The sequence below is a fragment of the Oncorhynchus mykiss genome, chromosome 23 (assembly GCF_013265735.2).
Source record: "Oncorhynchus mykiss isolate Arlee chromosome 23, USDA_OmykA_1.1, whole genome shotgun sequence".
NCBI lineage: Eukaryota > Metazoa > Chordata > Actinopteri > Salmoniformes > Salmonidae > Oncorhynchus > Oncorhynchus mykiss.
In genome coordinates, this window is record NC_048587.1 from 19,760,505 (window position 1) to 19,785,897 (window position 25,393).

General features: G+C 43.6%; 1 protein-coding gene across 2 annotated transcripts in view; it reads left to right on the top strand.

Annotated features, from left to right (window-relative positions):
• The first annotated feature begins 7,240 nt into the window (after window positions 1-7,240).
• The window catches only part of eno4 (enolase 4), a 50,984-nt gene continuing 32,831 nt past the window's right edge, over window positions 7,241-25,393 (top strand). Inside the window, exons 1-3 of one of the 2 annotated variants that reach the window (XM_021580441.2) lie at window positions 7,241-8,199; window positions 8,815-8,850; window positions 24,235-24,434. In XM_021580441.2, the coding sequence (XP_021436116.1) occupies window positions 8,023-8,199; window positions 8,815-8,850; window positions 24,235-24,434 (413 nt within the window). In that variant the 5' untranslated portion in view covers window positions 7,241-8,022. Of the gene's footprint in view, window positions 8,200-8,721; window positions 8,851-24,234; window positions 24,435-25,393 lie in introns of both variants that reach the window. The other variant, XM_021580440.2, reaches the window with a different exon arrangement.

A 25,393-nucleotide genomic window follows, 5' to 3' on the forward strand; every position in this document is an offset into this window, starting at 1 on the left:
TCTGCCTTATTATTATTCGACCATGCTGGTCATTTATGAACATTTGAACATCTTGGCCATGTTCTGTTATAATCTCCACCCGGCACAGCCAGAAGAGGACTGGCCACCCCACATAGCCTGGTTCCTCTCTAGGTTTCTTCCTAGGTTTTGGCCTTTCTAGGGAGTTTTTCCTAGACACCGTGCTTCTACACCTGCATTGCTTGCTGTTTGGGGTTTTAGGCTGGGTTTCTGTACAGCACTTTGAGATATCAGCTGATGTACGAAGGGCTATATAAATAAATTTGACTTGATTTGAATAACTCACCACAGGTTAATGAGAAGGGTGTGCTTGAAAGGATGCACATAACTCTGCAATGTTGGGATGTAGTGTAGAGAGTCAAATCAAATTTTATTTGTCACATACACATGGTTTGCAGATGTTAATGCGAGTGTAGCGAAATGCTTGTGCTTCTAGTTCCGACCGTGCAGTAATATCTAACAAGTAATCTAACAATTTCACAACAACTACCTTATACACACAAGTGTAAAGGAATGAATAAGAATATGTACATATAAATATATGGATGAGTGATGGCCGTGCGGCATAGGCAAGATGCAGTAGATGGTATGAGTACAGTATGAGATGAGTAATGTAGGGTATGTAAACATTATATAAAGTGCCATTGTTTAAAGTGACTAGTGATACATTTATTACATCCAATTTTTTATTATTAAAGTGGCTAGAGATTTGAGACAGTATGTTGGCAGCAGCCACTCAATGTTAGTGATGGCTGTTAAACAGTCTGATGGCCTTGAGATAGAAGTTGATTTTCAGTCTCATGGTCCCAGCTCTGATGTACCTGTACTGACCTCACCTTCTGGATGATAGTGGAGTGAACAGGCAGTGGCTCGGGTGGTTGTTGTCCTTGATTATCTTTTTGGCCTTCCTGTGACATCGGGTGGTGTAGGTGTTCTGGAGGGCAGTAGTTTGCCCCTGGTGATGCGTTGTGCAGACCTCACTACCCTCTGGAGAGCCTTATGGTTGTGGGCGGAGCAGTTGCCGTACCAGGTGGGGATACAGCCTGAAAGGATGCTCTCAATTGTGAACCTGTAAAAGTTTGTGAGTGTTTTCGGTGACAAGCCAAATTTCTTCAGCCTACTGAGGTCTATGTGGGTGGACCCTTTCAGTTTGTCCGTGATGTGTATGCCGAGGAACTTAAAACTTTCCACTTTCTCCACTACTGTCCCGTCGATGTGGATAGGTGGGTGCTTCCTCTGCTGTTTCCTGAAGTCCACGATCATCTCCTTTGTTTTGTTGACGTTGAGTGTGAGGTTATTTTCCTGACACCACACTCCGAGGGCCCTCACCTCCTCCCTGTAGGCCGTCTCGTCATTGTTGGTAATCAAGCCTACCACTGTAGTGTTGTCTGTAAACTTGATGATTGAGTTGGAGTTGTGCATGTCCATGCAGTCGTGGTTGAACAGGGAGTACTGGAGAGGGCTGAGAATGCACCCTTGTGAGGCCCCAGAGTTGAGGATCAGCGGGGTGGAGATGTTGTTTCCTACCCTCACCACCTGGGGGCGGCCTGTCAGAAAGTTGAGACCCAGGGCTTCCCGGGTTGTGCAGTGGTTAAGGGCGCTGTACTGCAGCGCCAGCTGTGCCATCAGAGACTCTGGGTTCGCGTCCATGCTCTGTCGTAACCGGCCGCGACCGGGAGGTCCGTGGGGCGACGCACAACTGGCCTAGCGTCGTCCGGGTTAGGGAGGGCTTTGCCGGTAGGGATGTCCTTGTCTCATCGCGCACCAGCGACTCCTGTGGCGGGCCGGGCATAGTGCACGCTAACCAAGGTTGCCAGGTGCACAGTGTTTCCTCTGACACAGTGCGGCTGGCTTCCGGGTTGGATGTACACTGTGTTAAGAAGCAGTGCGGCTTGGTTGGGTTGTGTATCGGAGGACGCATGACTTTCAACCTTTGTCACTCCCGAGCCTATACGGGAGTTGTAGCGATGAGACAAGATAGTAGCTACTAAAACAATTGGATAGCACGAAATTGGGGAGAAAAAGGGGTAAAATTAAAAAAAAAAAAAAAAGAAATGAAAGTTGAGACCCAGGGTCTCGAGCTTAATGACGAGTTTGGAGGGTACTATGATGTTAGATGCTGAGCTGTAATCAATTAACAGCATTTCTTATATAGGTATTGTCCAGATTGTCCAGACTCTTGTCCAGATGGGTTAGGGCAGTGTGATTGCGATTGAGTCGTCTGTGGACCTATTGGGGCGGTAAGCAAATTGGAGTGGGTCTAGGGTGTCAGGTAGGGTGGAGGTGATATGATCCTTGACTAGTCTCTCAAAGTACTTCATGATGACTGAAGTGAGTGCTAATGGGCGATCGTCGTTTAGCTCAGTTACCTCAGCTTTCTTGGGAACAGGAGCAATGGTGGCCCTCTTGAAGTATGTGGGAACGGCAGACTGGGATAGGGATTGATTGAATATGTCCGTGAGCACACCAGCCAGCTGGTCTGCGCATGCTCTGAGGACGCCGTTTGGGCCGGCAGCCTTGTGAGGGTTAACAGGCTTAAATGTTTTACTCTCGTTGGCTGCGGTGAAGGAGAGCCCGCAGGTTTTGGTGGGGGGCCAGGTCAGTGGCACTGTATTGTCCTCAATTCGAGCAACGGAGTTGTTTAGTTTGTCTGGGAGCAAGACGTCGGTGTCAGTCTTAAATAATTTTCCACACACAGTCTGTGCCTGTATTTAGTTGTCATGCTAGTGAGGGCCGAGAATCCACTCTCACATAGGTACGTGGTTGCGAAGTGCATCAATGTCTTAACAGCGACATTTGCCAAGGCAAGAAACTCTGAGCGCAACCCTATCCAGAAATCTGGCAGTGGCTTCTGATTACATTTTCACAGTACCGCTTGTTGCAATTTCGATGAGGCTCTCTTGTTCAGATATCGGTAAGTGGACTGGAGGCAGGTCATGACAGGGATAATGAATCCAGTTGTTTGTGTCATCCGTTTCGGGAAAGTATCTGTGTAATTGCGCACTTAGCTCACTCAGGTGTTTCACTATATCACTTTTGACATTGTCCGTAAGTTTGAGTTCATTTGCACCCAAAAAAATCATACAACGATGGAAAGACCCGTGTGTTGTCCTTATTAATGCAGACAGAAAATAGCTCCTACTTTTTAATCATAGGCTCAATTTTGAATATAGTTGCAGAGAGTCCCTGTAATCCTAGATTCAGATAGTTCGTGCAAGAACAAACATCACCCAGATAGGCCAGTCGTATGAGAAACTTGTCATCATGCAAGCGGTCAGACAAGTGAAAATGATGGTCAGTAAAGAAAACTTTAAACTTGTCTCTCAATTTATTTATTTTTATCAATACTTTGCCCCTTGATAACCAGCTTCTCTATGTTGTAAAAGCGTTACATGGTCGCTGCCCATGTCATTGCATAATGCAGAAAATACACAAGAGTTCAGGGGCCTTATTTTTTAAATTGTCATGTTTAGTTTCTAAATGTCTGTGCAAGAGTGAAGGTTTCCCGCGAGAGAGTAACTGTTAATGTGATTGGATGTTAATTATTTGACTAGGCTACCTGTATTTGACATTGTGTTGTTATTTCGCTGAACATTAGATGGTAAATTGTATTTCTGGCAGTGAAATGAGTATACTCAGGCGAGAAAAAAACACCCAAATGTATAGCCCTGTTGGAAAATATAAATGCACTGTTTGAAAATGTGAAAAGAAAAGTGACTCACATTTTTATTTGGCGTACCCTACATTGTGCTTACCCTCCAGTTTGGGAATACCTGCTCTAAAACAACAATTAACATTAAATTATCTGGCAACAGCTCTGTTGGACATTCCTGCAGTCAGCATGCCAATTGCACTCTCCCTCAAAACTTGAGACATCTGTGGCATTGTGTTGTGTGACAAAACTGCACATTTCAGAGTGGCCTGTTTTTTGTCCCCAGCACAAGGCACACATGTGTAATGATCATGCTGTTTAATCAGCTTCATGATATGCCACACCTGTCAGTTGGATGGATTATCTTGGCAAAGGAGAAAATCCCACTAACAGGGATGTAAACAAATTTGTGCAAAGAAACGTATGATATGTTACGAATTGTAGCTAGGTGGCTAACGTTAGCTAGCTGGCTAACATTAGCTACGCTAGAGGTTAGGGTTAAGTTAAGGAGTTAAGTAAAAGGGTTAAGGTTAGGGTTACGCCTCAATCACAACGACAGTGTCAACTGGATATGTTTGCAACAAAAGTTCAACATTCACCTTCTGCTACCATTTGTTTAACCCCCTTTTCTCCCCAATTGGTAGTTACAGTCTTGTCCCATCGCTGCAACTCCTGTATGGACTTGGGAAAGACGAAGGTTGAGAGCTATGCATCCTCCGAAACATGACCCTGCCAAGCCGAACTGCCTGTTTACACACTGCTTGCTTAACCCGGAAGTGTAAGGGGTGCGTAACTGGTGGCAGGGAAGGCAGATGCAGGAGAGCAGAACTAGGTAATAGCCGGAGCAGTTAAATTGCAAAACCAACGGCATAAAGAAATAACCACCATGGGTACAAAACCCGACACGCACCAGTAAACATGTGCACAAGCACTTACAACAAACGATTCCACACAAAGACATGGGGGGAACAGAGGGTTAAATACACAACAATTAATGAGGGAAATGAAAACCAGGTGTGTAGGAAAACAAGACAAAACAAATGGAAAATGAAAAGTGGATCGACGATGGCCCGAACAAAGAGAGGAACCGACTTCGGTGGAAGTCGTGACAGGAAGCCAGCCACACCAATGTGTCGGATGAAACACCGTACAACTGACGAGCGTGTCATCGTGCATGTGCTCCGGTCCATCACAGGAGTCTCTAGAGCGCGATGGGAAACCCTCGCCTTAACCCGGACGACTCTGGGCCAATTGTATGTCGCCTCATGGGTTCTCCCGATCGCAGCCGGCTGCGACACAGCCCGTGATTTAACCCGGATCTGTAGTGACACCTCAAGCACTGCAGTGTCTTAGACCGCTGCACCACTCAGGAGGCCTGCTACCATTTCTGTCAAGCCATCTACGCATAGTTTGATGCATACCTTCGATAAATGCAATATATTTATATTTAACGCAATGCTGCAAGGCAAAAGCATTGTTCCATTGGAAATGAATGTACTTCTGGTGTACCAAAAACGCAATGAAGCTGTCGGTGTGATCGAGGCGTTAGGGTTAGTGAAAAGTTTTAAGATTAGGATTAGCTAGCATGCTAAGTAGTTGCAAAGTAGCTAAAAAGTAGTAAGTAGTTAAAAAGTTGCTAATTATCTAAAATGCTGACGTTGTCGGTGATGAGACTTGAACTCACAACCTTTAGCATGCTAGATGTGCGCGTTGTACCCATTCACCTTGACCAACCATCCTACTTTAATTTTTGTCCTAAGTAATCATCGGTCTGATTTTAACCATACGAAATGTCACATATCATACTAAATGGAGTGTCACTGATTTACGTACAGAATAATACAAAATGTTCTGAGACCAGGTTGAGAGACCTGGCTAGTCTGGAGTGGTACAGACAGAGAGGACGGAAGGTTGAGTCAACAAGGAGCATGAATGGCAGCGTCCTGACTTATGAGCCTCTGAGGCTGTTATTGAATCTGATCATCCTGGCAGGAATAGAGCTCACCCACTGGAACATATGCATCCGGGTCAACCCTAGGGGTTTTGCCGCGTCAGATAAACTGTCTGGTCAGCTTGTCGAGAGAGGAAAAGAATGCTGCGGGCACAGGGATAGGGAGAGATTGAAACAAATATAGAAATCTGGGCAGGACATTCATTTTAATTACATGTATTCTACCCAGTAGAGAGGCAAGTCCATCCATTTACAAAGGTCACCCTCCACCTTTTGCAACAAGCTGGCCAGATTGAGTTCATATAGGTTGTTCAGGTTACCAACCACCATTATGCCCAAATATGTGAAGCCCATAGGCGACCATCTAAAAGGAAACTTGTGCTTGGTGGTATGGTGGTATGGTGGTCAAACCTTGCCTAATTGGACAACCTTGCCTGTTCACCCTATAGAGAGGGAAAGAGGAGGAAGTAATCCCATTGGTAGCAATCCTAGCTTTAGGAGATTTGTAGAGTGATTTTATCAAATTTACAAACACGGTACCGAAACCAAACTTTTCCAAGACGCGAAAGAGGTATGGCCATTCAACCCTATCAAAGACCTTTTCAGTGTCGAGGGACACTAGGTATTTTGTTTTTGTTAGCAAGGTGAATTATATCAAAGAACCTTCTGAGGTTATTGGAGGACAATCTATTAATTATGAAACCAGTCTGATCTGGGTTGACCAACAGGGGAAGACATGACTCCAGTCTCTTAGATAGCATCTTGGTGACCAGTTTACAATCTGTGTTAAGGAGAGAGATTGGTCTATAGGAGGCGCACTTTAGCGGGTGTTTCCCTTTCTTGTGGATTACAGTAATCACTGCTTGAGAGAAAGATTCCGGAAAGCAGTTGTCTTCCCCGGCTTTTTTAAGTACATCCATAAGGTAGGGGACCAACAGCTCCCTAAATTCTTTATAGAACTCTGGAGTGAAGCCATCCTCCCCGGGAGATTTATTAGAAGGTAAGGATTTAATGGCCTCCAACAATTCAGGAACTGAGAACTGTTCACTCAGGCGCTCTCTGTCTTCCTCTGACAGGCATGGGAGGTTGAGAGTGGAGAGAAAGGAGTCGATCTCTGATTGATCATCGCTTGATTGGGAAGTGTAGAGGTCTTCGTAGTATTTCTTAAAAGTATCATTAATTTCAGTAGGCCTAAAAGGCACTTTGACTGCTAATATACCTGCAATTAGTTTTGCTCATGAAACAGCCTGCAGCATCTTGATTTATCAGCCTCTGAGGCTGCTATTGAATCTGATCAGCCTGCCAGGAATAGCGCTCACCCACTGGATCATATGCATTAGCCTATAAGGCACGTTGACTGCTTATATGCCTGCAAGGAGCTTTGCTCATGAAACAGCCTACAATCTGATCAAGCTCTGAGGCTAAAAGCTAATCTGATCAGCCTGTCAGGAATGGAGCGCTGTATATGTAAATATTAACCACAAAACACAAAGTGTCTGTTATAATTATACAGATCAGTTATGCAAGCTAACAACCAGCATAGATAACTAGTTAGCTAACTAGCTAGCAAGACTACCTAGATAGCTCACAAGACTACCTAGCTAGTTCCAAAAACTGGGTCCTAGGGCCCCCGTGGGTGCATATTTTGTTATTGTCCCTAGCAGTAGACAGATGATTCAAAGAACCAACTCATCATCAAGCTTTGGTTATTTGAATCAACTGTGTAGTGCTAACTTAGCACTGCTAAGGCAAAAACCTGAGGAGGCAGGACAAATTTTGGGAAACCCTGGCTCACAAGACTAGCAAAGCACACGAAAAGCACACAAATATGGTTAATCTACAACAAATCAGTCTGATATAATATCTGTGACATATCAGTATAAAGTTGCCTCAATTTAGAAAGATGTTAGCTAACTATTTTTCCCCCTCTAGGCTTCAGGATTCTGGCTGTTTGAATGTGGCTTGATAGAGCATTGTTCCTTGACTCGTTATTCCTCCGCTGGTCTTGGGGCAGCACGCAGCCTGGAATACAAGTCTGCCTGTCAGGCGCTGTTCCGGGCTTAAATGCCCACCAGCGATTTCTCTCCACATATCCATAGTTCAGGTTATAGATGAAAATGTAACCAGATATGTTTCCTAACGATCGTGTTACGTTATTTTCTCTCTGATGAAACATGTAAACGATATAATTCAATGTAGGAAGTTATGTCACATTTAAGTTGCTAAGCGACCAGTATTGTACACAAAGACCCGGCTCTGTTGACAGTTTGCTTGGTGTAGTAGCTATGTAAGTGAACAGTAGCACTAGCTGCAGTACTGTCGGTAGCTCGGTTCTCTGGATGTGGCGACTGCGAATACAAGCCTTATTTTCTCTACAACACTCCGACAGAACGTTATAGCTATGTCTTATAAAGGCTTTATGAATTGTAACAGTCGTGTCTCCAAAGAAGAGCAGGAGTTTTATGATTTAAAAATGAAAGCTGCAGAATATTATAGGGCAAACGGCGTCCCACAGAAGATGGAGGGTGTCCTGAACGACATGTTCTTTGATAAGCCCGAGGATATTTATGGTTACCTGGTATGATTGACAATGATGCATTGATTCCTGAACTGCTGACCATCATATTATCATGCTTTCTATCTAGCTAGTTTGCTAAGCCAATGTTAAGTTAATCAGCTAACTTACTGGAGCCAGAAGTCATGTGTAAATACGGGCAAGTGTTTGGGTGCTGAAAAAATAAATTGTATGTAATGTCTAAGCTCCAGTCCTCCCTGGTAGTGGCTGCACAACTCCATCGTAAATCGTGGAGTTGAGTTTAGTTGGCTAAATTAGCTTCTGTAGCTGACTCAAGGGGAACGTTATTTAGTCTTAGCTTACCATGTAAACAAAAAACAGCTATCTAACGTTAGCTAGTTTTGGCTCAAGTCGAGCACTAGTGTTACTGAGCACTGATGAGCAAATCATGCCCTTGTTTAGGCCTAATTGAATCAGTAATCCTGCTGGGCTGTGGCACTGCAGTGCACCGGCTGGTGTGGTCCCAATATCCAGGTTGTTGTTTCTTTCTGCTGTGATTATTAAACGTTTTATGAAATGTTCTAGGCAAATTACTTCTCAAAATTATCATCGCCACCTGTGATAAGCAGACTATTGGGGAAAGAAATTTATGATGGAAAGGGTCAACTATCCCTCCAGGCACAGGTCCTCTGCATCATCAAAAACGAAGAAAAGGTAAGTTCATGAGCAAGCTAGCTAGCGAGCTCCTTTTTCCTTGTACCAGGTTCTTTTCAGTTTTGTGCATCTTCTCCTTGTTGGCAATTGAAGTAGCCCACTCACTTCCCAAATGTTTAATTCATACAGCCAAATCTGTGATCAATATCTGTAGAGGTTGCAATAGGCAGTGCGGGAAAAAGTACCCAATCATCATACACGAGTAAAAGTAAAGATACCGTAATAGAAAATGACTCGGGTAAAAGTGAAAGTAACCCAGTAAAATCCTACTTGAGTAAACGTCTAAAAGTATTTGGTTTTAAATATACTTAAGTTTCAAACGTAATATACTTAAGTAAAAAGTAAAAGTATAAATCATTTCAAATTCCTTATATTAAGCAAACCAGATGGCACCATTTTCTAGTTTTTAGTTTCTAGGCATGCTCCAACACTCAGACATCATTTACAAATGAAGCATGTGATTAGTCAGTCAGCCAGATAATTTTATGACCTGCTAAGCATTCAAAATGTAACGAGTACTTTTGGGTGTCAGGGAAAATGTATGGAGTAAAAATTACACCATTGGCATTAGGAATGTAGTGAAGTAAAAGTAAAAGTTGTCAAAAATATAAATAGTAAAGTACAGATACCCTCCCAAGTAGTAGTTCCAAATATGTTTTACTTAAGTACTTTACACCACTGGCAGTAGGTTCGTAATGTAACCTAATTTCTAGCACAATTCCAGAAAGTTTTTTCATCTGTCATATTATGGATATTCAATCAAATGTACTTGTTGCTATCAAGTGGGGCATTGTTGACAAAAAAAAATGACTCATAAGGTTTTCAATTGGAATTGCCAGTATGGTCATGTTTGACATGACAGTATCTGGGCTCTTCAGCCATTCAGGGAGATCTAATGGGAAGATGCAGCTGGGGAAACGTGCAGGCTTGGAGGGTAGTCATCAGAGGACAACCACTGCCCCTTGCCATTTCAGTTTTTCAGAATTTTAGTCTGGGCAAAGAAACATAATAAAACCAAATCAAATCAAATGTTATTTGTCACATACACATGGTTAGCTGATGTTAATGCGAGTGTAGCGAAATGCTTGTGCTTCTAGTTCTGACAATGCAGTAATAACCAACAAGTAATCTAACTAACAATTCCAAAACTACTGTCTTATACACAGTGTAAGGGGATAAAGAATATGTACATAAAAAGATATATGAATGAGTGATGGTACAGAGCAGCATAGGCAAGATACAGTAGATGAAATCGAGTACAGTATATACATATGAGATGAGTATGTAAACAAAGTGGCATAGTTAAAGTGGCTAGTGATACATGTATTACATAAGGATGCAGTAGATTATATAGAGTACAGTATATACGTGTACATACAATGCCTTGCGAAAGTAATCATGAACTATCAGTTTTTACTAAACAGTTGCCTCTACAACGCCTGGGCATTCATTTACATCCGACTGTGCTGAGGCCAGCAGTTTTACACTGAACAATATCAAAGATTTTACTGAGTTACAGTTCATAGAAAGAAATCAGTCAATTTAAATAAATAAATGAGGCCCTAATCTATTGATTTCACATGACTGGGCAGGGGGTGCAGCCATGGGTGGGCCTGGGAGGGCATAGGCCCACCCACTGGGGAGCCAGCCTCAGCCATTCAAAAGTAGTTTTTCTCCACAAAAGGGATTTATTACAGACAGAAATACTCCTCAGCACCCCCTTCCCCCTCAGACGATCCCGCAGGTCTTGGGCTGGGGTGGTTACACGTGGTCTGCTATTGTGAGGCCGGTTTGATGGACTGACAAATTCTCTAAAACAATGTTGAATGCGGCTTATGGTAGAGAAATTAACATTCAATTACCTGGAAACAGCTCTGTTGGACATTCCTGCAGTCAGCATGCCAATTGCACACTTTTTTAAATACATTTTTTATTTCACCTTTATTTAACCAGGTAGGCTAGCTGAGAACAAGTTCTCATTTACAACTGCGACCTGGCCAAGATAAAGCAAAGCGACACAAACAACAACACAGAGTTACACATGGAATAAACAAACATACAGTCAATAATACAAATGAAAAGGTCTATAAACAGTGTGTGCAAATGAGGTAGGATAAGGGCGGTAGGTAATAAATAGGCCATAGTGGCGAAATAATTACAATATAGCAATTAAACACTGGAGTGATAGATGTGCAGAAGATGGAAGATGAATGTGCAAGTAGAGATACTGGGGTGCAAAGGAGCAAAATAAATAACAGTATGGGGATGAGGTAGTTGGATGGGATATTTACAGATGGGCTATGTACAGGTGCAGTGATCTGTGAGCTGCTCGGACAGCTGGTGCTTAAAGTTAGTGAGGGAGTAAGTCAAAATTTGAGAGAAATAGGCTTTGTGTGTGTATGGAACATTTCTGTGATCTTTTATTTTAGCTCATGGGACCAACACTTTACATGTTGTGTTTATATTTTTGTTCAGTATAGATTCGACACAGGAAACCTCTCTCACAGTCGACAGAGAAACATTTCGGCCCAAGGGACAGAGTAGTGGATTTAGCAGCCTTTAGAGTGATTCTCTTGGATTATTACCATGCCCATTTGGCAGATACCATGAGATGGCTGATGGTAATCTGCCATGACAGGGAACAGCGAGGCTAGTGGTTGAACCTAAAGGGAGAGAGAGAGAGAAAGAAGAGAGTGGATAATTAACTCAGATATTCCACCTCCTAACTACGCTGCTGGCTTCAGGTCAGTGGGAGGTGCCTGTGTTAGCGCTGCCTGCCTCAGTGCTCATCACAGTCTGGGACCACTCTAAGATGGCAGCCGAGGCAGAGGGAGGCACAAATCCAAACAAACCTTTATTTCACTGTTCTCCCTCAGTGCAACATTTGAATTGTTTCACACCTTGAGCCATGTTAACTCAGTCAGAGTGCAATGCTTTTGACGGATGCTGTTTTTGTTTGACTTATTACACTGTGACACTCTGGTTAAATTTCTAAATCTTTTCCCCCTAATCGAACCAAAACAAATCTGTTTGTTGACATTGGGCCCGATTCAGACTTATGAAATGTATGCCTTTCATGTGCCTTTCCTTCATACTTCTTAGTAGTTGGTATTCAGACTTACCCTTGTGTAGGTGTGTAAAGGGCTTTGCAGGTGTGGTTCTCTTGCACATGCTGTATAAATGTAATTTAACTGCTGAAAACTCTTTCCCGCTTACCGGACAACAGATGTTCTCATGGAGTTTTCATTCCATAGGGTTATCAGTACATGTATCTAAAGCCGTCTCTTTAAATTTGGTGTAGCTTTTAATTATAACTTTTTTTCTCGAAAGACTCACTAGAATATATGGAGAGAACAGTTCATAATGTTAGGGATCATATTAGGAAAAGCCACGAATCCCTAAATACACTCATATTCATCTCATTTTTAGCACCAACTGGTAGATTTAAAAATACTCTGATCTATATTATTTAGGGTTAGGAAAGTATTTATGAATAATGATAAAAAACAGGTTTGGACAGCCTTTATGCACAAAATAAATTGGTGAATCAAAAAACGGTGTTTCATCCTGAAAGTTACCATATTTTAAACAGTTAAATCCATGAAATATTGGACGGTGATAAAAGTGTACAAGAGAGCTTGAACAGTAGTCCTATAAATCTACCCTAATAATCCTCCCTGATCACGGAACTGTGATGATAATGGTCCAGTCGTCGTGAATTGAGTACCCCAGGCTCCAGGTTTGAACTGCTATGTATGGTCTGCGTTTTATAATGATTCAAATAGGCTACATGTCCCAAATTATTGCACAATTTGTAATATGTTAGTCTAATGTGATCCACTGTTGCTAGCGATCCTCAGGAACTACTACACAAACGTAACAGAGGAAAGAAAGGTAAACTAACGATGTAATGGAATGATGCCAAATGTAAGGAAACTAACACTAAAGTGACAGTTATAAATGTATGTGGGTAGAACTGACGGTGGCTACCGATAGTGGTTCATATTTAACACTATACAAATTGTAAAGCATACAGTAAAAAGTCTGGGCATATAATTTAAACATTCTAGAAATTATAAATAAACTCGGTAGGTTTGGCGCTATACGGTCATTTGCGCATGGCTACAGAAGCCTATAGCTTGTGTCTCCAAATTTAATCTTTGCAAGTTATAAGGCCAGCATTTCATAAAATTCACTGTGCAAAAGGTAATATGTTGATATGCTTCAGTTGGCTGCTATATGACTGGTTTCACATTTGTTTCCAGCTATCATAAGATAGGCCTAAAATAGATCTAAAACAATTGTCATTTATATTTACAATCCCATTATCCAAACGGCTTACTCATTTACCTAGCTCTCAAGAGCTGTTATCAATTTGTAAATTACAGTTCATGGAGAATGGTGTTCTTTCTAAATAAAAAAATGAAGTAGATGTTGTTCCACTTGGAACTGACAGGTTGCTCGACCTTATTCATTGTGTAAAGGTGTAGGTATTATGAGGGACTTAAGTCAAGGTCAGATTATGGCGTATCTGTAGACACCTCCGCCCTCCGCCACACATTTCTTTGATCTCCACCCCAAATGAATGATATATGATGGTGATAGCATGCTTTTCTCATGCTTAAACTCAAGGTCAGAATATGCATAGAGATAAAAGTGCATAAAAGGTGAATTATGTTCCATTTATGCACACTTAACCCGGGTCGGAATTCCCCCCCACATGAATAGACTAGTATGATATAATTTGTTGGTATTGGAGGTGTGACCATAGTCAAATTTTTTGGGGATATCTCTATGGAAGTGACATTCAGAACTTTATGGTTTCCATGTGATGTTCGCACAAGGATTGAGTAAAGTCTCTGTTTATTATGGTAAAACTTGTTACAGACCGTTACTGTATACGGTGGCTTGCGAGGAGTATTCACCCTTCTTGGCATTCAACCTATTTTGTTGCCTTACAACCTGGAATTAAAATAGATTTTTTGGGGGGCTGGTATCATTTGATTTACACAACATGCCTACCACTTTGAAGATGCAAAATATGTTTTATTGTGAAACAAACAAGTAATAAGACAAAAAAACGAAGAACTTGAGAGTGCATAACTATTCACCCCCCCAAAGTCAATACTTTGTAGAGCCACCTTTTTCAGAAATTACAGCTGCAAGTCTATTGGGGTATGTCTTGTCCTGTCCCTTGTATATATTGTTTCTTTCTTTATATATATTTAATATATATTTTTCATCAAATTTTTCCATCTACGGACTGAACATACTCTCCTGCAACCCGCCTCCTAATGTCTCTGTCCCGAAGCAAGCACCAGTTAGCCTGGAGCTAGCCTCGAATCTAGGCCCATCTCCCGGCTAGCCGGGATTGATCTATCAAGCAATTCCTGGGCTTCAATTACATCTTTTGCCAATTGGCCTGGACCCTTTTCTGCCGACACGGAGCCCCGTCGATCCATAATGACTGGTCTGCCGACGTAACCATCCGAGGGGGTTTCAACAGGCTCCGCCGTTGCGACATCCAAATGAGGCCCATCTGCTAGCCTGCTGCTAGCCCCGGCCTGCTAGCTGTCTGAATCTCCCTGCCTCCAGCTGTTTTGATTAGTCATTTTTGTCTTATTTCACTATAGAGCCTCCAGCCCTGCTCAATATTCCTTAGCTAGCCCTGTTATACCACCCCCCACCCCCCACACATGCGGTGACTGCACCTGGCTTAAATGGTGCTTCTAGAGACAAAACCTCTCTTATCGTCACTCAATGCCTAGGCTTACCTCCAATGTACTCACATCCTACCATACCCTTGTCGGTACATTATGCCTTGAATCTATCCTACCGTGCCCAGAAACCTGCCCCCTTTACTCTCTGTTCCGAACGCACTAGACGACCAGTTCTTTTAGCCTTTAGCCATACTCTTATCCTACTCATGTTCTGTTCTTCTGGTGATGTAGAGGTTAACCCAGGCCTTCCAGCCCCCAGCATCACTCCCATTCTCCAGACGCTCTCATTTGTTGACTTCTGTAACCGTAAAGGCATTGGTTTCATGCATGTTAACATTAGAAGACTCCTCCCTAAATTTGTTTTATTCACTGCTTTAGCACACTCCGCCAACCCTGATGTCCTAGCTGTGTCTGAATCCTGGCTTAGGAAGGCCACCAAAAATCCTGACATTTTCATCCATAACTATAACATTTTCAGACAAGATAGACCTTCCAAAGGGGGTGGAGTTGCAATCTACTGCAGAGATAGCCTGCATAGTTCTGTCATACTATCCAGGTCTGTGCCCAAGCAATTCTAGCTTCTTCTTTTAAAAAAACACCTTTCCAGAAACAAGTCTCTCACCATTGCCGCTTGTTATAGACCCCCTTCAGCCCCCAGCTGTGCCCTGGACACCATATGTGAATTGATCACCCCCCATCTATCTTCATAGTTCATACTGTTAGGTGACCTAAACTGGGTCTTGCTTAACACCCCGGCCGTCCTACAATCTAAGCTAGATGCCCTCATCTCACACAAATGATCAAGGAACATACCAGGTTCAACCCAAAATCTGTAACCATGGGCACCCTCTTAGATATCATCCTGACCAACCTGCCCTCTAAATACACCTCTGCTGTCTCCAGGATCTCAGCGATCACTGCCCCATTGCCTGTGTGCGTAATGGGTCCCGCGGTCAAACGATCACCCCTCATCACTGTCAAACACTCCCTTATACACTTCAGCGAGCAGGTCTTTCTAACCAACCTGGCCCGGGTATCTTGGAAGGATATTGACCTCATCCCATCAGAAGAGGATGCCTGGTTGCTCCTCAAAAGTGCTTTCCTCACCATCTTAAATAAGCATTCCTCATTCAAAAAATTTAGAACTAAGAACATATACAGTGCCTTGCGAAAGTATTCGGCCCCCTTGAACTTTGCGACCTTTTGCCACATTTCAGGCTTCAAACATAAAGATATAAAACTGTATTATTTTGTGAAGAATCAACAACAAGTGGGACACAATCATGAAGTGGAACGACATTTATTGGATATTTCAAACTTTTTTAACAAATCAAAAACTGAAAAATTGGGCGTGCAAAATTATTCAGCCCCTTTACTTTCAGTGCAGCAAACTCTCTCCAGAAGTTCAGTGAGGATCTCTGAATGATCCAATGTTGACCTAAATGACTAATGATGATAAATACAATCCACCTGTGTGTAATCAAGTCTCCGTATAAATGCACCTGCACTGTGATAGTCTCAGAGGTCCGTTGTTAGCTTTATAGTATGGCTTTTCCTAAGATTGGAGTTAGTAAAGTTACCCAGTAGACAGACCTCCGGGTCTAAAGGGAATGCAACCCTGTGAATTGAGGATATGGAATCGCATACCCCCTGCCAGAAACCGTGTAGTTTTGAACACTGCCAAATGGAATGGAGGAATGTTCCTTCATCTGAGCCACATCTAAAACATAGGGAGGAGATATCATGGTTGAACGTGCAGTCTAGATGGGGTGATATAGAGCTGATGGAGGAAATTAAACTGGATCAGTCTGTAACTGGAGTTCAATGTGGATGTTGGTCTCTTGGCTATATAGCTGATGCACGCTGGACTGTCCATTAATCACGGTACTCCATTCTGCTTGTTTGTTTTATCTGTTGGCCCCGTTGCCTAGTCAACGCCATTTTACCTGCTGTTGTTGTGCTAGCTGATTAGCTGTTGTCTCACCCACTGTTTTAGCTAGCTTTCCCAACTCAACACCTGTGATTACTGTATGCCTCGCTGTATGTCTCTCTCAAGTGTCAATATGCCTTGTATACTGTTGTTCAGGTTAGTTATCATTGTTTTAGTTCACAATGGAGCCCCTAGCTCCACTCTTCATACCCCTGATAACTCCTTTGTCCCACCTCCCACACATGCGGTGACCTCACCCATTACAACCAGCATGTCCAGAGATACAACCTCTCTCATCATCACCCAGTGCCTGGGCTTACCTCCGCTGTACCCGCACCCCACCATACCCCTGTCTGCGCATTATGCCCTGAATATATTCTACCATGCCCAGAAACCTGCTCCTCTTATTCTCTGTCCCCAACGCTCTAGGCGACCAGTTTTGATAGCCTTTAGCCGCACTCTCATACTACTCCTTCTCTGTTCCGCGGGTGATGTGGAGGTAAACCCAGGCCCTGCATGTCCCCAGGCACCCTCATTTGTTGACTTCTGTGATCGAAAAAGCCTTGGTTTCATGCATGTCAACATCAGAAGCCTCCTCCCTAAGTTTGTTTTACTCACTGCTCTAGCACACTCTGCTAACCCTGATGTCCTTGCTGTGTCTGAATCCTGGCTCAGGAAGGCCACCAAAAATTCAGAGATTTCCATACCCAACTATAACATCTTCCGTCAAGATAGAACTGCCAAAGGGGGAGGAGTTGCAGTCTACTGCAGAGATAGCCTGCAAAGTAATGTCATACTTTCCAGGTCCATACCCAAATTACTCTCTCCAGAAATAAGTCTCTCACTGTTGCCGCCTGCTACCGACCTCCCTCAGCTCCCAGCTGTGCCCTGGACACCATTTGTGAATTGATCGCCCCCCATCTAGCTTCAGAGTTTGTTCTGTTAGGTGACCTAAACTGGGATATGCTTAACACCCCGGCAGTCCTACAATCTAAGCTAGATGCCCTCAATCTCACACAAATCATCAAGGAACCCACCAGGTACAACCCTAACTCTGTAAACAAGGGCACCCTCATAGACGTCATCCTGACCAACTGGCCCTCCAAATACACCTCCGCTGTCTTCAACCAGGATCTCAGCGATCACTGCCTCATTGCCTGTATCCGCTACGGAGCCGCAGTCAAACGACCACCCCTCATCACTGTCAAACGCTCCCTAAAACACTTCTGTGAGCAGGCCTTTCTAATCGACCTGGCCCGGGTATCCTGGAAGGACATTGACCTCATCCCGTCAGTTGAGGATGCCTGGTCATTCTTTAAAAGTAACTTCCTCACCATTTTAGATAAGCATGCTCCGTTCAAAAAATGCAGAACTAAGAACAGATACAGCCCTTGGTTCACCCCAGACCTGACTGCCCTCGACCAGCACAAAAACATCCTGTGGCGGACTGCAATAGCATCGAATAGTCCCCGTGATATGCAACTGTTCAGGGAAGTCCGGAACCAATACACGCAGTCAGTCAGGAAAGCTAAGGCCAGCTTCTTCAGGCAGAAGTTTGCATCCTGTAGCTCCAACTCCAAAAAGTTTTGGGACACTGTGAATTCAATGGAGAACAAGAGCACCTCCTCCCAGCTGCCCACTGCACTGAGGCTAGGTAACACGGTCACCACCGATAAATCCATGATTATCGAAAACTTCAATAAGCATTTCTCAACGGCTGGCCATGCCTTCCGCCTGGCTACTTCAACCTCGGCCAACAGCCCCGCCCCCCCCGCTGCTCCTCGCCCAAGCCTCTCCAGGTTCTCCTTTACCCAAATCCAGATAGCAGATGTTCTGAAAGAGCTGCAAAACCTGGACCCGTACAAATCAGCTGGGCTTGACAATCTGGACCCTCTATTTCTGAAACTATCCGCCACCATTGTCGCAACCCTTATTACCAGCCTGTTCAACCTCTCTTTCATATCGTCTGAGATCCCCAAGGATTGGAAAGCTGCCGCAGTCATCCCCCTCTTCAAAGGGGGAGACACCCTGGACCCAAACTGTTACAGACCTATATCCATCCTGCCCTGCCTATCTAAGGTCTTCGAAATCCAAGTCAACAAACAGGTCACTGACCATCTCGAATCCCACTGTACCTTCTCCGTTGTGCAATCTGGTTTCCGAGCCGGTCACGGGTGCACCTCAGCCACACTCAAGGTACTAAACGATATCATAACCGCCATCGATAAAAGACAGTACTGTGCAGCCGTCTTCATCGACCTTGCCAAGGCTTTCGACTCTGTCAATCACCATATTCTTATCGGCAGACTCAGTAGCCTCGGTTTTTCGGATGACTGCCTTGCCTGGTTCACCAATTACTTTGCAGACAGAGTTCAGTGTGTCAAATCGGAGGGCATGCTGTCCAGTCCTCTGGCAGTCTCTATGGGGGTGCCACAGGGTTCAATTCTCGGGCCGACTCTTTTCTCTGTATACATCAATGATGTTGCTCTTGCTGCGGGCGATTCCCTGATCCACCTCTACGCAGACGACACCATTCTATATACTTTCGGCCCGTCATTGGACACTGTGCTATCTAACCTCCAAACAAGCTTCAATGCCATACAACACTCCTTCCGTGGCCTCCGACTGCTCTTAAACGCTAGTAAAACCAAATGCATGCTTTTCAACCGATCGCTGCCTGCACCCGCATGCCCGCCTAGCATCACCACCCTGGATGGTTCCGACCTAGAATATGTGGACATCTATAAGTACCTAGGTGTCTGGCTAGACTGCAAACTCTCCTTCCAGACTCATATCAAACATCTCCAATCGAAAATCAAATCAAGAGTCGGCTTTCTATTCCGCAACAAAGCCTCCTTCACTCACGCCGCCAAGCTTACCCTAGTAAAACTGACTATCCTACCGATCCTCGACTTCGGCGATGTCATCTACAAAATGGCTTCCAACACTCTACTCAGCAAACTGGATGCAGTCTATCACAGTGCCATCCGTTTTGTCACTAAAGCACCTTATACCACCCACCACTGCGACTTGTATGCTCTAGTCGGCTGGCCCTCGCTACATATTCGTCGCCAGACCCACTGGCTCCAGGTCATCTACAAGTCCATGCTAGGTAAAGCTCCGCCTTATCTCAGCTCACTGGTCACGATGGCAACACCCATCCGTAGCACGCGCTCCAGCAGGTGTATCTCACTGATCATCCCTAAAGCCAACACCTCATTTGGCCGCCTTTCGTTCCAGTACTCTGCTGCCTGTGACTGGAACGAATTGCAAAAATCGCTGAAGTTGGAGACTTTTATCTCCCTCACCAACTTCAAACATCAGCTATCTGAGCAGCTAACCGATCGCTGCAGCTGTACATAGTGTATTGGTAAATAGCCCACCCATTTTCACCTACCTCATCCCCATACTGTTTTTATTTATTTACTTTTCTGCTCTTTTGCACACCAATATCTCTACCTGTACATGACCATCTGATCATTTATCACTCCAGTGTTAATCTGCAAAATTGTAATTATTCGCCTACCTCATGCCTTTTGCACACATTGTATATAGACTCCCCCTTTGTTTTCTACAGTGTTATTGACTTGTTAATTGTTTACTCCATGTGTAACTCTGTGTTGTCTGCTCATACTGCTATGCTTTATCTTGGCCAGGTCGCAGTTGCAAATGAGAACTTGTTCTCAACTAGCCTACCTGGTTAAATAAAGGTGAAATAAAAAAATAAAAAAAATGTAACACCCTCCCTGCATAGGTCACTCCATAGACCCTCATCAAGATTAATACCCAGATCTTTTTCCCATCTAAGTCGGGGTTTATCTAGCTCAGGCAGTGTTAGTCCTGACATAAGAGCATCGTAAACACGGGAAATGGTCTTGAACAGTGGTTCGGTCTGCGTGGCAGAGTTGTTCAATAGGTGACATCTTAGGTAGGTTCCATTGTCCCTTGAGAGTCACCCTAATAAAGTTTCGTAGTTGTAGGTATCCAATAAAATATCCAATAAATGCCGTTCCACTTCATGATTGTGTCCCACTTGTTGTTGATTCTTCACAAAAAAATACAGTTTTATATCTTTATGTTTGAAGCCTGAAATGTGGCAAAAGGTCGCAAAGTTCAAGGGGGCCGAATACTTTCGCAAGGCACTGTATAGCCCTTGGTTCACCTCAGACTTGACTGCCCTTGACCAGCACAAAAACATCCTGTGGGGTTCTGCATTAGCATCGAATAGCCCCCGCGATATGCAACTCTTCATGGAAGTCAGGAACCAATATACTCAGTCAGTTAGGAAAGCTTTACAGTTTTGGGATACTGTAAAGTCCATGGAGAATAAGAGCACCTCCTCCCAGCTGCCCACTGCACTGATAGCAAACACTGTCACCACCGATAAATCTACGATAATCGATAATTTCAATAAGCATTTTTCCACTGCTGGCCATGCTTTCCACCTACCCCGACCAACACCCCAGCACCCCTTGCAGCAACTTGCCCCCCCCCCCTTCTCCTTGACCCAAATCCAAACAGCTGATGTTCTGAAATAGCTGCAAAATCTGGATCCCTACAAATCAGCTGGGCTATACAATCTTCTAAAATTATCCGCCAAAATTGTTGCAACCCCTATTACTAGCCTGTTCAACCTCTCTTTCGTATCATCTGGGATCCCCAAAGATTGGAAGGCTGCCGCGGTCATCCCCCTCTTCAAAGGGGGAGACACCTTAGACCCAAACTGTTATAGACATATATCCATCTATGCCTTGCCTTTCTAAAATCTTCGAAAGCCAAGTTAATAAACAGATCACCGACCATTTCGAATCCCACCGTACCGTCTCCACTATGCAATCTGGTTTCCAAGCTGATCATGGATGCACCTCAGCCACAATCAAGGTCCTAAACGATATCATAACTGCCATCGATAAAAGACAGTACTGTGCAGCCGTCTTCATCGATCTGGCCAAGGCTTTTGACTCTGTCAATCACCTCATTCTTATCGGCAGGCTCAATAGCCTTGGTTGTCAAATGACTGCCTCGCCTGGTTCACCAAATACTTCTCAGACAGAGTTCAGTGTGTCAAATCGGAGGGCCTGTTGTTCGGACCTCTAGCAGTCTCTATGGGGGTGCCACAGAGCTCAATTCTCGGGCTGACTCTTTTCTCTGTATATATCAATGATGTCGCTCTTGCTGCGGGTGATTCTCTGATCCACCTCTACACAGACGACACCATTCTGTAATCATCTGGCCCTTCTTTGGACACTGTGCTAACAAACCTCCAAATGAGCTTCAACGCCATACAACACTCCTTCCGTGGCCTAAACTAAGTGCATGCTCTTCAACCGATTGCTGCCCGCACCTTCCCGCCCGGCTAGCGTCACTACTCTGGACGGTTCTGACCTAGAATATGTGGACAACTGCAAATACCTAGGTGTCTGGTTAGACTGTAAACTCTCCTTCCAGACTCACATTAAGCATCTCCAATCCCAAATGAAATCTAGAATCGCCTATTTTGCAACAAAGCCTCCTTCACTCATGCCGCCAAACATACACTCATAAAACTGACTATCCTACCGATCCTCGACTTCAGCGATGTCATTTACAAAATAGCCCCCCACACTCTACTCAGCAAACTGGATGTAGTCTATCACAGTGCCATCCGTTTTGTCACCAAAGCCCCATATACTACCCACCACTGCGACCTCTATTCTCTCGTTGGCTGCCCTCACTACATATCCGTTGCCAAACCCACTGGCTCCAGGTAATCTATAAGTATTTGATAGGTAAAGCCCCGCCTTATCTCAGCTCACTGGTCACCATAGCAACACCCACCCGTAGCACCAACTCTAGAAGGTATATTGCACTGGTCATCCCCAAAGCCAACACTTACTTTGGTCGCCTTTCCTTCCAGTTCTCTGATGCCAATGACCGGGACGAATTGCAAAAATCTCTGAAACTGGAGTCTTATATGTTGGGATGTTATCGAACACTCTCTAACTTTAAGCATCAGCTGTCAGAGCAGCTTATCGATCACTGTACCTGTACACAGCCAATCTGTAAATAGCACACCCGACTACCTCATCCCCATATTATTACTTACCCTATTGCTCTTTTGCACCCCAGTATCTCTTCTTGCACATCATCATCTGCACATATTTCACTCCAGTATTAATGCTAAATTGTAATTATTTCGCCTCTATAGCCTATTTATTGCCTACCTCCCTTCTCTTCTTCATTTGCACACACTGTACATAGATCTTTCTATTTTTCTTTTCTTTTGTGTTATTGACTGTACGTTTGTTTATGTGTAACTCTGTGTTGATGTTTTTGTCGCACTGCTATGCTTTATCTTGTCCAGGTCGCAGTTGTAACTGATAACTTGTTCTCAACTGGCCTACCTGTTTAAATAAAGGTGAAATAAAAAAAATGTCTATAAGCTTGGAACATCTAGCCATTGGTATTTTTGCCCATTCTTCAGGGCAAAACTGCTCCAGCTCCTTCAAGTTGAATGGGTTCTGCTGGTGTACAGCAATCTTTATGTCATACCACAGATTCTCAATTGGATTGAGGTCTGGGCTTTGACTAGGCCATTCCAAGACATTTAAATGTTTCCCCTTAAACCACTCAAGTGTTGCTTTAGCAGTATGCCTAGGTTCATTGTCCTGCTGGAAGGTGAACCTCCGTCCCAGTCTCAAATCTCTGGAAGACTGAAACAGGTTTCCCTCAAGAATTTCCCTGTATTTCGCATCATCCATCATTCTTTCATTTCTGACCAGTTTCCCAGTCCCTGCCGATGGAAAAACATCCCAACAGCATGATGCTGCCACCACCATGCGTCAAACGTGTTTGCTTATTTTGTCTATAAGTAATGGCTTTTTTTTCTGGCCACTCTTCCCTAAAGCCCAGCTCTGTGGAGTGTCCGGCTTAAATTGGGCCTATAGACAGATACTCCAATCTCCGCTGTGGAGCTTTGCAGCTCCTTCAGGGTTATCTTTGGTCTCTTTGTTGCCTCTATGATTAATGCCCTCCTTGCCTGGTCCATGAGTTTTGGTGGACGTCTTGGAAGGTTTGTTGTGATACCATATTCTTTCCATTTTTTAATAATGGATTTAATGGTCCTCCGTGGGATGTTCAAAGTTTCTGATATTTTTTTATAACCCAACCTTGATCTGTACTTCTCCACAACTTTGTCCGTGACCTGTTTGGAGAGCTCCTTGGTCTTCGTGGTGCCGCTTGATTGGTGGTGCCCCATGCTTAGTGGTGTTGCAGACTCTGGGGCCTTTCAGAACAGGTGTATATATACACTGAGATCATTTGACAGATCATGAGACATTGCACACAGGTGGACTTTATTTAACTAATTATGTGTCTTCTGAAGGTAATTGGTTACACCAGATCTTATTTAGGGGCTTTGTAGCAAAAGGGGTGAATACATATGCATGCACCACTTTAACATTTTTTATTTTTTAGAATTTCACCAATTTGGACTATTTTTTGTATGTCTATTATATGAAATCCAATTAAAATGTATTTTAATTACAGGTTGTAATGCAACAAAATAGGAAAAACGCCAAGGGGGATGAATACTTTTTCAAGGCACTGTATCATGGTATTCCTAGGACTATAGTAGATTATGTAGCAGACAGCATCATCATTCTTCTAAAAGGCATCATAGTAGGTTTTGCCTCACATTGTCCACCCACTGCTTTTTCTTGCTAAAACCCTTCGCCCCCTTGTCTTTGTGTTTAGACGACATGTTCTGCGGTGATATCAAGCCACAGGGAGGTCCTCGACAACAGTTTCCAGGACCAAAGTGGTGTGACCAATATCAACAATGATAAGAGGAGGGATTCTGTGATGGCCGCTCTCCACTGGATCCATGAATCACTGAACACAATCCTAAAGGGCTCTGATCCCTGCGACCAGACAGGAGTGGATAAAATACTTAGGTACGCATCCTCTCTAGAGCTCTGTGCACAGATATGTTTTTGAAACCAGTAGTTGTCAATACTGAAAGTCAAGATATTGGCGATCAATGATTATCAGATACTATTCGCAGAGTGCAGAATTATTTTTTTTTTTTTTACATGGTTGGATATGTAACTAATAACTATAAAAACAACCTTGCTGAAATACCCCCAGGTCTAATAATAACCCTCTGGCTGTAGATTTGAACCGATTCACAAGTTTTGAAAATGGATTGTCCTAAGGTTCCACTACTTTGTCCACTCTGGGAACCTGAACACACAAAATATATTTGGGTGATTTTCATAACATTTTGGGTGTTTTATTTAACTTTTGTACACCAGCGGTGTTCCCGGACCGGTCATTAGAAATTAATGTGTGAGACTACAATTAGTGTATAAAATTTAGTTCAGGCACATGCCCATTCATCAGATGGACACACTTCCCCTCCCAGACCCCCACATGCAAGTGTGTTTGAGCACACACACACACACCTCACTCTTTCATGGCAACCTCCACGGGAACCTTTCCCCAATATAATCTTTCCCCCACAGGAACCACACCTGTTGGCATTCTCACAAACAATCGCAACATCGTTTCAATGATATATACAACTTTTCTTGCAACTCTGGTATATAAAGGCCTTGCTCACAATTCATTCTGTGGCAGCACAATGACCAAACGATATACTGCATGTGAGGCTCTTGATCATATCTTTGATCATGACACGGGTGAGGGGAGAGAGTCCTTGTTAAACTTTGACACAAAATAGTCTGTGACAAATAGCACAATATGTTTCATCTGAGTATCTGTTGTAGTCAAAATAATCCATACATTATGCTTTTTTTTTTACTCAAAAATGAGTTGTATGAGCTCAGGTCAATGAGGCCTACAGGCTATAAATAGCTAATAGAAGTTCAAAACTTGTAATGTTCGCAAGAAC